Raw genomic sequence first — 8,876 nt, 5'->3', positions numbered from 1 at the left:
AAAAAAAAAAAAGAATGAAAGTACTACTGTGCCCTGGGGGGTGGGGGGTGGGGAGCTGTGGATGGTACACTGCTCCCCCTGTGGCCATGGCCACCGGCGTCTTTCTGACCCCCCCCCCCCCACTTGGGCCCTGGTGTCTGCTGTGAACGAGGGGACCCTGTGCGGCCTAGGGGCTTGCCTCCTCGCTGGGGTGGAAGTGCCCGCCTCACGGGCTCCCCCTCGGACTTCATGGCTGGTGTGCTGCCCAAGGGCCCAGGTGAGGTCTGGCTCCAAGTCCTGCCTGTGGGTGAGTGCTGACCTCTCAGCACATCGGTGAAGGTCGGTCTGGCCTGTGTCACTGGTGGGATGGGTGTTTCTACAGACCTTGCATTCATGCAAAGCCATGGCCGTCGGGTGCTCAGCATTCCGTCTGCACCGGTCACGTGTCGTACGTACATCATAGCCAGGGCAGGTCGAGCAGACGTGGGCATCACTTCCTTAGGCGACCGCAGCCCCCAACTCCAGTCACCCCTGTCCTGAGATTCCCAGACACTCCTTCTAAGGGCAGGACTCCGTTTCTGCCGCGTGGGAACCAGGGTTCATCCACTTCTGCCCTGTGAGCTTTCAGGAGTCAGGCCTGTCCATCCACCAGAGCTGGAGGGAGGGCCCCAAGCTGCTTCTGAGCTGCTGGCCCTGGCAGCCCAGGCAGAGACTTGGGGACTGCTGTCTCTACAGGTTTCTCTGGCCAGTGTTGCTCCCACCCGTCTACAGCATGGGAAATATCTTCGCAAACCTCTTCAAGGGCCTTTTTGGCAAAAAAGAAATGCGCATTCTCATGGTGGGCCTGGATGCTGCGGGGAAGACCACCATCCTGTACAAACTGAAGCTGGGTGAGATCGTGACCACCATTCCCACCATAGGTGAGGAGCGTGGGCTGCAGGGGTGGGCCGGGGGTCGGAGGGGGCTCTGGGCAAGGCTCACCTGGGTGGTGCTGCCACAGGCTTCAACGTGGAGACCGTGGAGTACAAGAACATCAGCTTCACCGTGTGGGACGTGGGCGGCCAGGACAAGATCCGACCTCTGTGGCGTCACTACTTCCAGAACACACAAGGTGAGCAGAGGGGCGGTGGCCCGTGGCAGAGGTCGGGGAGCCCTCGACACCTGTCCTAACGCCTGCGGCTCCGCAGGTCTCATCTTCGTGGTGGACAGCAACGACAGAGAGCGCGTGAACGAGGCCCGTGAGGAGCTCATGAGGATGCTGGCGGAGGACGAGCTCAGGGATGCCGTCCTGCTGGTGTTCGCCAACAAGCAGGTACACGTGCACGCGGGACCCAGCCACCCTGTGCTGGCGGTCGGCGGGCGGGGGGGCGCGGGGGCCACAGGTGGGCACAGGTGGTCCTTGCAGTGTGCTGACCTGAGGCCGCCGGGCCTGTCCCACCAGGACCTCCCCAATGCCATGAACGCGGCTGAGATCACGGACAAGCTGGGTCTGCACTCCCTGCGCCACAGGAACTGGTACATTCAGGCCACCTGTGCCACCAGCGGGGACGGGCTGTATGAGGGACTGGACTGGCTGTCCAATCAGCTCCGGAACCAGAAGTGAGCCGCATCCCCCCCCCCACTCCCTCTTTCCACCCTGCTTTACTCTCATGTGGTGTGAGTGCCAGAAGCTGTCTCCATGGTCGGTCACAGTGTGCTTCACCATGCTGTAAATGTGCAGACGCAGCCTGCAGCCGGGTTTTTATTTAATGTAAATAGTTTTTGTTCCCAACGAGGCAGTTTCTGGTACTCCTATGCAATATTACTCAGCTTTTTTTATTGTAAAAAGAGAATCAACCCACTGTTCAATACTGAGAAGGGATGTTAGGCACGCGGGGCCTCCGGGAGTCGCTGTGTCCAACCAGCCTGGTGCGCCTCCTCTGGGCCTTAGATCTGTGTTGAGATCCATTTTGGTGGTTGGTTTTTAACCTGAACTCAGTGCATTTTTAAAATCGTTACAAATACAAGATAAGGAGAACACGTGAACACACAGAAGGGAGAAACGTGCCTATTGTCGGTTCTGCTGCGGCGGCCAGAGTCTAGTCCACCAGTGGTCCGCTTCCCGTCGGGAACGTGAGACGGGGCAGAACCAGCCATGGTCCGTTCTGCATGGTCACGATAGGGTCCCTGTGATTCGCTGTCTCGGATCATCCCGCATCCCCTAGCGTTTGTGCTTGTTCTTGTGCTCACACAGCTGCCCAGGAGACAGGCTGGGGGCTGTGGCCACAGCTCACGGACGCTCACGGACCCCTCGGAGGGACCCCGGCCTTCCCTTGGGTCCGCCTGGGCATCTGGCTTGCTCCGGGCTGCCTGGGGTCTCACCAGCAGGAGTGCGGGCGGGCGGGCCAGTCACCCTAGAGCCTCAGCCCCCGGAGCCCCTGTCTACATGTGCTTTCACTCCCTCAGCCTGCAAGGGTCGGATTTGCCATCGAAACGACGACCTCTACTGTTTTCTTTTGTATTTTGATAAACACTGAAGAAGCTGGAGCTGTTAGACTTTATCTTGGGGAAATCCTCAGAACTGGTTTATTTGGTGTCGTGGAACCTCTTACTGCTTTCAATACACGATTAGTAATCAACTGTTTTGTATACTCGTTTTCAGTTTTCATTTCGACAAACAAGCACTGTAATTATAGCTACTAGAATAAAATCTCTTAACTATTTCACGGCTTTCCAGTGCTTGGGTGCCAGCGACCCATGGCTTACCTCCGGGCACGGAAGGCCCCTGGCTGGGGGCCTGGACCCTGCGGCTGTGGCCCCGTGCCCCGTGCGGGTCTAGCCCAGCAGGGCCAGCTTCAGGGCTCCCCACACGCACCCGCCGCCGTGCACGCATGCGCACACGCACGCACCCAGCCGGCCTACTCCCGAGCAGCAGGAACCCCCTGGCCGGGCCTCTTCCTGCCCCTTGGAGGCCAGCTCCGCAGCCCCGTATGGCTGTTGGGCAGCTGGACATGCCCAGCAGAGGCCTCGCTCACCTCCACTAACAGGTGGAGAACCAGGGTCAGAGTCGGGAAGACAGATCGTCTTCGTAATTAGGAATCCAGCCTGGGCTGTGTGCTCACTGCAGTTGGTGAGAAGACGTCAGTGTGCTGGCTCGGCGCACACGTCCCTGCAGAGGCGGCGGGAGGCCTGGTGGAAGGAGCCATGCCCCCACCCTACCCTACCCCACCCCAGCCCACCCGGGAGCAGCAGAAGGGACTTGGCAGGCAGGTCCCCTGGGGGCATGGGGTGGGGGCACCGCAGGGACAAGTTTGTGGGGGCCCCCCCGTGCTCTGGGAGAGCCCCCCTCCCAACACGGTCTCGGGCCGGTTGTACTGGAACACGTGGCCACCACCCTCCCTGGAGTATGAAATACTTGCCCCTTAAAATAAGTTTATTTAAGTACAAAGAGCAAAAGAAAAATAGCGGCTGTGCGGCGCCTTCCCAGGCCAGTGCGTCGCCCCCGGGTCAGGCCCTGCAGGTGGGACGCCCGGACGCCCCTCCGGAAGCTGCCGTGGGGGCCACTGTCAGTCACTGTGGTGTGGGCGCCGCTTCTTGGAGCAGGGCCAGGGGTCGCCGTCCGAGTCCGAGCCGTGCCCGCGGTGCCCGGATCTGGGGAGACCGGGGACACCCCGTCCGTGGGAGGCTGCCCTGCCTCACCCCCCAGGCCACCCACGGCAGAGGCACACCTACCCCGCAGAAGCGGGGGGCAGCGGCGAGGTCACCCTGCTCCGGTGTGCCTTGTCTTTCTTCTTCTCTTTCTTGTGCTTTTTCTTCTTCTTCTTCTTCTTCTCTTTCCTGCTCTTCCTGTGGCTCTCGGGGCTGTGGGACAGGGTCTCACCATGTACTGACCGCACGTGCCCGTGGCCAGCACGTACAGCCTTCCTTCCGCTTGCGGCAGGAAGCTGCCCGGGACACCGGCCCCTTCCAGGCCTGCGGCGGGGGGGGGGGGGGGGGGGGGCGCCCCCCACCGGGGGGGGGGGGCCCCCAGGGGCCCCTACCCGGACTCCGCCTTCTCCTCCTCGGACCGAGGCTTCTTCCTGGCCGAGGCTGGGGAGGAGCCTGGCCGACCGCTCTCCACGCGATGGTGCTGCGGGGGGAAGGAACGCTGGGCTAGGCTGGGCGCGCCCCAGGACGCCCGCGGGAAGGGCCAGGACGCCGGGAAAACGCACTGGGGGCCCGGAGTGGGCGTGCTAAGGGCAGTTACCGTGAACACCGACAGCCCCAGCTTGGCGGCCTCCTTGTCTTCTCGGGACAAGGCCACTCGGCCTGCGGAGCCGCTGCGGGGAGGAGGATGGAAGCCCCACGATGAGAACGCCCCGGCCGCCTCCCTTGCCGAGTGCCGCTGCCACGCGCGTAGCGGGCACCACCCACCCCGTCGCCACGCACCTGGAGCTCCCCAGGCCCAGCAGCCGGTCCACTCCCTTCTCCTCGTGGTCCCCTCCTTCCCGCTTACACACCTCCACGAAGTCCTGTGCGGAGGGCACGCGGGCGCTCGCAGCCGCTCCACCCCCGCCTCGCCCCCGCCGCCCCCCGTAAGGGCCCCCTCACCTCCTTGCTCAGGCCGGTGGGCTGCTTCCTCACGTTCTTGTAGCCTCTGCGGGGGCCGCGTGCGCGCTTCAGGGAGCGGCCGGCCTGGCCCGGGCCCCCGCCCCTCCGTCCCCTCCGCGCCCCCCACCCAGCGCGCCCCCGATCCCGCGGGGCGCACTCACAGCGCCGCCATGAGCGCCTCCTGCTCCGCCTGCCGCACGGCCGCCAGCTCCTCTTCCCGGCTCAGGCCCGCGCCGTCCGCCCGGCCCTTGGCGTACCAGGTGAGGTCGCGGCCCTTCTGCCAGCGGCCCACCGGGGCCATCAGCGAGTTGCCTGCGGGGGTGCAGCGCCCGGCGCTCGGCCCGCGGGGTCTGCCGACTCCCGCGTCCGCCCGGACCCCGCGCCCGCGGACCCCGCAGCTCCCGCGCCCCCGTTCCCCACAGCTGCATACCCCGCACCCCAGGACCCCGCAGCTGTCGCGTCCCCGTTCTCCGCATCTGCGACTCCCGCGTCCCTTCATTCCCCGTACCTGGGATACCCTGCTCCCGCGTCCCCTCGTTCCGTGCACCCGCAGCTCCCCCGTCCCCATTGTCCGCACCTGCTCTAGCCCGCACCCGCGACCCCCTCGCCCCTCGTTCCCCACCCCCCCACGCGCGGGCCCGGCGCCGCGCTGACCCAGGTAGTTCTCTCTCTGTTTGTCGGTCTTCACGTCCTCCCAGTTAAACTGGTCCTGCCCGCCGCGCACGCCGCCCCGGCTGGAGCCGAACATGGTGCCAGGCCGTCCACCGCCCCGCGGGCCTTCGGAAGCCCTGGCCTCGCCGCCTCAGGCGGCGCCGGCGCCGGCACCAGGTCCTGCGTCGCGCGCCTTGACGTCACCCCTGCGCAGGCCCGGCAGAGCCTTGCGCGCCTGCGCACTGCTCCCTAACCGCCGCGCGCCCCTACGCCCCGCCCCGCCTAGTCGGCGCGCCTGCGCACTGCCCGGAGAGGGGAAGGAGTGGGAGTAGGCTCAGGCGGGACCTGAGCTTCCGGCCCGCACGACACCTGTCGTTAGAAGCCACGTTGTGTGGGTGACGCCGGGGTGCAGGGGCAGGGCCCCGAAGTCGCGCTGCGCGTGTGCCAGGGCTGTGCTGGGAGAGGGGAGGCTCCCGGCGGGGCCCCGTCGTGCCCTCTGTCATCTTGGAGCCTCGGCTTGCGCGCGGGTGGTCCCTGGGTCGGGGGGGCTCCAGCGTGGGAGGGCAGGGGGCAGCCACGGGCGCGCCCCTCCTCTGCAGAGCTCGGGAAGACCACCAGTGTCGCCCCTCCCGCAGGAGCGCGTGGGCATGGCGCCACGGGGGGGCGGCTATGGTGGGCAAAGCAGGGTCAGCTCGGAGCTTGCTGCCCCTCCTGCCATCAGCCCCCCCCCCGCCCCACGGGCCTGGACACCGGGAGGCGTCAGCATAGACAGCGTCTGAAGTCCCCCAAATGGGTGGGGGAGAGGTCTTGTGGAAGCGGGGATTGGGGTCCATGGACAGGAAGTCTCAGGGACCTGGAAGGGCCGGGCGCAGATGGGCTTCTCCGCTAGACCAGACCGCCCAGACTCCCGGAGCTCTGCAGACAGGCCGTGGGCCTCCGGTCCCTCTCGGCATCACTCAGTTATGGCCAGAACCCTCCCTCAGACCCCCACCTTCAGTAGGGCTGCAGGTTCCCATGCAGAGCTTGGTGGGGGGGGGGCGGGGGTTGCCAGGCCCCACTGCGTGGCTTCTGCCAGAACCCCACTATGTGGATGAATTTTGTATCACCAGCACCCACCCTGCCTTGTGGCTGTCAATCCCCGTGTCCGTGCTGTGCCCAATCTGCGCCCTGCTGCTAGACCCCTGCATCTGTGGCCGTGACCCCCCTTCCAGGAAACCTTTACAAGCGTCAGGACTAACTCGGTTCTGAACAGCAAGTGTGTCTCCCCCAGCGGGCTGGTGGCGGTGTGCTTGGCGGACCAGCAGGGCCTGAGAGCCCAGCATGCGTCCCCGGGAGCGAGAGACACAGCCACCTCCCTCTCTCCTCGGTCACCGTCGTAGTGCAGGCCCTCCGGTTTCCGAGAGACAGCCTGACAGCCAGGGCCCCGCCATCAACAGCCCAGGACAGGACACCGGGCAGCCCCAGGCCCTTGCAAAGGTTGGGACTTGCCCCTTTGGTCTTGCAGAAGCCTGGCCAGGGGGAACCCACCCCCGGAGCAGAAAAACGGCAGCTGACCCTACGAAGCCTGGTTTGCTGTTGCTTCGATGTGCCACAAGCCGAGCGTGGGGAACGATGGGGTGACGGCGCCTCCCGCTGAGAGCCCCAGTGAGGAGCGGGGTACGCCCGGCCCGGCTTCCCGGACACCCTGCCCCTCCCACCCAGTCCCGCGGCTGCCGTGCTCGGCCAGCAGAGCCCCCAGCGCCCGGAGGCCGAATGCAGGACAGCAGTGAGGGGGCTCCAGGGCCCTTCCTCCTCCCACACCGTGGCTCGCGTGCCCTTCAGGCCCTGTGCCAACACCACGGCCCCAGCCAATTCCGGGCCACCCGGTTGGCCTGGTCACCAGAAGGAAAGGCCACGTGGAGACGGCTTTGTGAACACATCATTTAAAGACATACCCTCCCACCCAGGGCAGCTTCCAGGCAGGTCACTTTTTTGTCCAAAACCGCTTGTAGCGCTCCTCGTCAAAGTCATCACTGAGCTCCGGCTTCTCCTCCTTTTTCTTTTGGAGCTGGGTCTCGCGTTTCCGGAGCCGCGTCCGCCTCTCCTCTGGGGACAGGGTGTCCAGGTCCACGGGCATCTGCGGGGAGGAGCGTGCCCACCGTTTGCTCAGAGGGCCCGGGGCCTTGTCCGCGTCCCTTCACCTCGTTCTCCACTGTGCAGCTGGGGGTGTTTACCTTCTGCTAGGTTTTGTCTCCCGTCAAAGCTCACAATCCTTAAGCAGATTTTCTGCTTGTTTCCCCAGCACTGACGCTCATTCGACACACGGCTGCTGTCCGGTCCCGCCCCACGGAGGGGACTCCACCCTCCGTTCCCCTCTCCTCTTTCTGCAGTCCCAGTTCATGGCTCGCCCTCCCTCCCCCTTCGAGCCGCGCAGCTGCCGAGCCCGTAAGCCCCGGGAGGAGCGGCTGCTAGGGGCCAGCCCGCCAAGACCTGTACCCCAGGGAGCGCGGGGAGGGGCATACCTCTAGCACTCGTCGTGGTTCCCGATAGCGGATGTGGACGGTGGAGCCGTCCTGCTTGACCAGGAGCACGGGGTAGAGGCGTGCATAGGCCTGTCGGTGCACACGCGTGAGCCAGGCCCTGCTGCTGTCAGCCTGCCGGGAGGACGTGTGCAGGCCGCGGCGCGCCGGAGCAGACCCCGTCAGCACATGCTGCCGCAGCAGGCTGCAGACACACACACGCTCCAGTCAGTGGCTGCTGCTGGCCCAGGCCGCTCAGCCCCTCTGGGGGCACGTGGTGATGCACACCGAGTGGGGCATGGTCCCCAGCTCCCGCCGCATGCAGGAGACCGCTGGGCCCAGTGCAGGAGGCTTTCAGATGAGTGCAGGCAGAGTCAGCAGCTGGGACCCCAGTGGGCTCAGGGCGCCGTCGCTGCACAGCTCAGGAACCGGACGCACGAGCGTCAGGCCCGGAACAGACTTCCAGGGGAACCTACACCCAGTCCTAGGGCCGGGACCTCTGTCTCCCCCAGATTCACACATCGAAGCCCAGCCTCCATGGGATGACACCAGGCATGGGGCCGGTAGGAGATGAGGAGGATCACGTGAGGTCATGAGGGCCCCCGTGGTGGGACTGGTGCCCTTCTAAGAGCCAGAGAGCAGAACTCCACTGTGAAGACTCAGAGCCAGGAAGACAGGCCTCAGCAGAACCCCAGTCTGCCGGCACCCTGAGCTCAGACTTCCAGCCTCCAGAACCCTGGAGAGGAGGCCGCCCGGCCTGTGGCATTCTGTTAGGGCAGTGTGAACAGACCAAGACACCTGCAGTCCACCTGGCTTCTGAGCGTGGCCGACACCTGGCCTTCCTGCACACAGCAGGGCGTGTGCGCTGAGGTGACGGGAGGACAGAGGAAGCCCCGTGTGCACCATCTACCCGGCCGCGTGACCCCCAGTGTCCCTTCCAGCCCGGCTCTCATGCAAACTTGGATTCAGACCCCAGGCTGTCACACGGCAGAATTCCTCCCCGGAGCTGTGGGGCTTGCCCAGCGCTCTTTCAGGCACCCCCCACGTGCCTTGCCACTATGCGAGCACCGGCGTCCAGCCCAAACCATCCCTGTGGCCTCCCACCTGGTCCCCACTTTGGCTCCAGCCACGTCCCCATGCTCTCAGGACCTCTCCGTCCACAAGGCAGCCTGGCTGAGT

General features: G+C 65.4%; 3 protein-coding genes across 3 annotated transcripts; 1 reads left to right on the top strand and 2 right to left on the bottom strand.

Annotated features, from left to right (window-relative positions):
• The first annotated feature begins 510 nt into the window (after positions 1-510).
• On the top strand, positions 511-2,597 carry ARF1 (ADP ribosylation factor 1). The gene is made up of 4 exons (XM_021688654.2): positions 511-899; positions 980-1,090; positions 1,167-1,291; positions 1,421-2,597. Exons 1-4 carry the CDS (start codon positions 752-754, stop codon positions 1,580-1,582), a joined length of 546 nt encoding a protein of 181 aa, XP_021544329.1. The 5' UTR covers positions 511-751; the 3' UTR covers positions 1,583-2,597.
• A 782-nt stretch (positions 2,598-3,379) lies between these two features.
• On the bottom strand, positions 3,380-5,416 carry CUNH1orf35 (chromosome unknown C1orf35 homolog). Its single transcript, XM_021688646.1, has 8 exons — positions 5,203-5,416; positions 4,710-4,860; positions 4,549-4,594; positions 4,387-4,469; positions 4,205-4,277; positions 3,999-4,087; positions 3,691-3,819; positions 3,380-3,609 (listed from the first exon to the last, which is right to left on the bottom strand). Exons 1-8 carry the CDS (start codon positions 5,294-5,296, stop codon positions 3,525-3,527), a joined length of 750 nt encoding a protein of 249 aa, XP_021544321.1. The 5' UTR covers positions 5,297-5,416; the 3' UTR covers positions 3,380-3,524.
• A 1,695-nt stretch (positions 5,417-7,111) lies between these two features.
• MRPL55 (mitochondrial ribosomal protein L55) lies at positions 7,112-7,919 on the bottom strand (the record flags this gene model as incomplete). Its single annotated transcript, XM_044912341.1, has 2 exons — positions 7,112-7,315; positions 7,701-7,919. Coding segments are annotated over 2 exons (372 nt in total), but the record flags the coding sequence as incomplete, so codon positions are not given.
• Between the last annotated feature and the right edge of the window lie 957 nt (positions 7,920-8,876).

The sequence above is a fragment of the Neomonachus schauinslandi genome, unplaced genomic scaffold, assembly GCF_002201575.2.
Source record: "Neomonachus schauinslandi unplaced genomic scaffold, ASM220157v2 HiC_scaffold_1293, whole genome shotgun sequence".
NCBI classification, from domain to species: Eukaryota; Metazoa; Chordata; class Mammalia; order Carnivora; family Phocidae; genus Neomonachus; species Neomonachus schauinslandi.
The sequence above is the reverse complement of the archived record's forward strand: the minus strand, read 5'-3'. Positions and strand labels throughout refer to the sequence as shown.

Excerpts from the sequence above, each read along its gene's own strand:
- ARF1 (XM_021688654.2), top strand. The coding sequence starts at position 752 with ATGGGAAATATCTTCGCAAACCTCTTCAAGGGCCTTTTTGGCAAAAAA. Across the intron at positions 1,091-1,166 it reads CTACTTCCAGAACACACAAG|GTCTCATCTTCGTGGTGGAC; the intron begins GTGAGCAGAGGG and ends GCGGCTCCGCAG. Across the intron at positions 1,292-1,420 it reads TGGTGTTCGCCAACAAGCAG|GACCTCCCCAATGCCATGAA; the intron begins GTACACGTGCAC and ends CTGTCCCACCAG.
- CUNH1orf35 (XM_021688646.1), bottom strand. The coding sequence starts at position 5,296 with ATGTTCGGCTCCAGCCGGGGCGGCGTGCGCGGCGGGCAGGACCAGTTT. Across the intron at positions 4,595-4,709 it reads GAGGCGCTCATGGCGGCGCT|AGGCTACAAGAACGTGAGGA; the intron begins GTGAGTGCGCCC and ends CGGCCCCCGCAG. Across the intron at positions 3,820-3,998 it reads GAGGAGAAGGCGGAGTCCGG|CCCCGAGAGCCACAGGAAGA; the intron begins GTAGGGGCCCCT and ends CCTGTCCCACAG.